The sequence below is a fragment of the Solanum dulcamara genome, chromosome 4, assembly GCF_947179165.1.
Source record: "Solanum dulcamara chromosome 4, daSolDulc1.2, whole genome shotgun sequence".
Lineage (NCBI taxonomy): Eukaryota > Viridiplantae > Streptophyta > Magnoliopsida > Solanales > Solanaceae > Solanum > Solanum dulcamara.
This window is the reverse complement of record NC_077240.1, coordinates 19345797-19348493: the sequence shown is the minus strand read 5'-3', so window position 1 is coordinate 19348493 and position 2697 is coordinate 19345797. Positions and strand designations below refer to the sequence as shown.

At 30.3% G+C, this 2697-nt stretch overlaps 1 protein-coding gene across 1 annotated transcript; it reads right to left on the bottom strand.

The window, feature by feature from the left end:
• Positions 1–637, bottom strand: LOC129884818 (putative invertase inhibitor). Its single transcript, XM_055959096.1, has one exon. The coding sequence runs from the start codon at positions 576–578 to the stop codon at positions 27–29; it is 552 nt and encodes a 183-aa protein (XP_055815071.1). The 5' UTR covers positions 579–637; the 3' UTR covers positions 1–26.
• Positions 638–2697: the final 2060 nt, after the last annotated feature.

Here is a 2697-nt window from a genome sequence, read left to right as displayed (position 1 = left end):
TTGATCAATATCGATCGACTTCCAATCTACCCATTATTATTCTTTATAAGATTCATAATAGAAAGTGCTATTGCAGATAATTGAAAAGTATTTTCATTTCTCTTTGTTAATGGTGATACAACACCCTCTTTCTCCTTAAATTGATCTTCACATGTCGTAGCGGCAGCTATAATTGCACTTATTTGTATGTTTGCATCATAATATTTCTTTGAATTGTAATTCTTCATAGCAAGTTTGATAGTTGGGATCGCGTCTGAATAAAGATCAGAACAATCTTTCAAGCATCTCCTAACATAAGGATCCAAATTCTTGTCCTTAAATAGTATCTTAACGTGACACCTCGTGTCAGTAACGTTGTATCGAATTAGTCTAATCGAAATCATCCCAAGCCCACGGAGAGTAGCACATTGACTCGCCGGAGCAGCTTGTAGAGATGAAGTGCAAAAGCCATACTTAATATTTGGTTCATCTTTTGAACATGTTTTGCAAGTGTTTTGGATTAAATTCTGGCCTGTTGAACCATGGAATGTTAGGTTAAATAAAGAGAGAAGTAGGAAGAAAGAGGAAAGCGACTTCATGTTTTTGGTATGACGTGTCCTTTAATTTCTTGTTAGAGGCTATATATTTATAGTTTTGAAGGGGAAGAAAAATAGAGTAAAGAAAAGTATAGGGGTGACATAATTAGCTAATGAAAATATGATTCATTTAATCCGTTCAAGTTTGAACGAGTTAAATGATCGGCTTATTTATTTTTTAAGAATATTTTGATTTGTCCAATTCAAACCATCTAAAATTGGACATGCTTTAATTTTGCATCGACGAGTGAATTTTGCAGTCAGATCCGCTTGTCAAGACACTTGAAGGATTTCCTTTTTTAATTTTCTTCCCTTCCTTTTTCACTTTAATTTGTCAGTCAAAAAATTAAGGTGATGTCCATTTTGGGGGGGGGGGGGGGGGGGGAAGAGACACAGAATTGAAAAATGGTAATCGAAAATGTAAAATTTAAGGAAATTATTGTATGGAATTAAACGGATATTTTAGCATTTTTAATATTCAATGGTGGAAAAACTTGTGTGTTATACTGTATATAGTTGATTCTTTAGTATGGTTTATTCCTACCACATGCAATGCTTGTTTTGAAACCTAACGTTCAAAATCTAAAAAATGATAATACTATTTTCGTCCTATTCCGTGTGATACTGTTTGATTTGATACGATATTCAAGATTATTTTTTTAAAAATTTATAGTTTAAAATAATTCTTAGATATATGTTTAAGGATAAACTTGTAAAAGTTTGATTCTCTCCCAATGATTGATTTTATTGGAACCTTACATGTACTATAATTTTGCCTTTAGAAAAGTTAGTTGAGAAACTCTTGAGGAAGTGGACATAAGCAAACAAACAAATTAAATGTCAAGAAGATATGGTGAGCCTTTAATTTGTTAGGAAAACTACTACACACATATCATCATGACTTGATAGTTATTTTTACATGTAATAATTAATTTTGTGCCCATTCTTTTTGAAGTTGTGAAGCTAATATATACTCCTGTTAATTAATTAAGATGGATGGGTCAGATTTGGTGTGTTGTGAATCGCGTAAAAAAGATTTTGTACAAATTTATACATATATATATATATATATATATATATATATATATAAAAAGTGAAAACATCTACCTACTTGTCTTCAAGCTTATTCATGAAGAGGACATATAACGTTATTTTTAAGAGCTATTATCGAGGATTGCAAATATTTTTATAAGCTGGTAGCTATGTACCAAACCTATAATTAAGCATATTTGCAATGTGCCAATTTTTGGCAAACGTGCGAAAGACAGACCAAGCGAGCTACCCTTCAACCATTATTTTCGAGTGGCCCAAATTAAGCCTCATGAGTCCAAAATTTGTACTCTCTCCGTTTTAATATTTTTCTTTAGTTCATTTTAAAAGAATGTCTCATTTCCTTTTTAATAATTTTTTAATTTCAATTTTTGTCTCGATATGTTTAAGATTCCAAGATTGAAAGACATTTCGATATATTTAATTTTTACTACAAAATTTAAAAGTATTAGCAATATTTACTTTCTTAAAATACGTGCCAAATTAAAACAAGATAAATAAATTGAGACTAAAGTATACAAGGGTATGATGCCCACACTGTCTATACCTTTGTCCTTTCTTTTTTACTATATTTACTTTTGAATTTGAGGCTCTGCTACCGATTGAACTTCATATATATCACCAAAATTAAAGCATGTCTAAAGAATTTTGGGAATATATAATAGGAGTATCATGAGTCTGATACTGAATATTGAACTTAAATTGAATGCTTTCATGAGTAGCATATTTGGGATTACTTTTAATATGAATTTATTCATAAAATCTTAAAATAACTAATAACGAGATAGGTTATCGTGACCTTGTCCATCATATCATCAAAGGCCTACAATTAGAAATAAGATCATGAAAGCAGAGATCAATTGTATTTTATATCATATTGTGTATCTAAAAGAGTCTCAATTTGGGTGGGTGGGTGGGGGTGAGGAGCAATACTTTAAAACAAAAGGAAAATAAATAAATTTACCAAGGTTAGCTTATTGCATTTAATTCCAAACTAAGGTAAAATACATATATAATAATATAATAGAATATCAACAATTACTACAAATTAAGATGGAATACCTTAGATCAA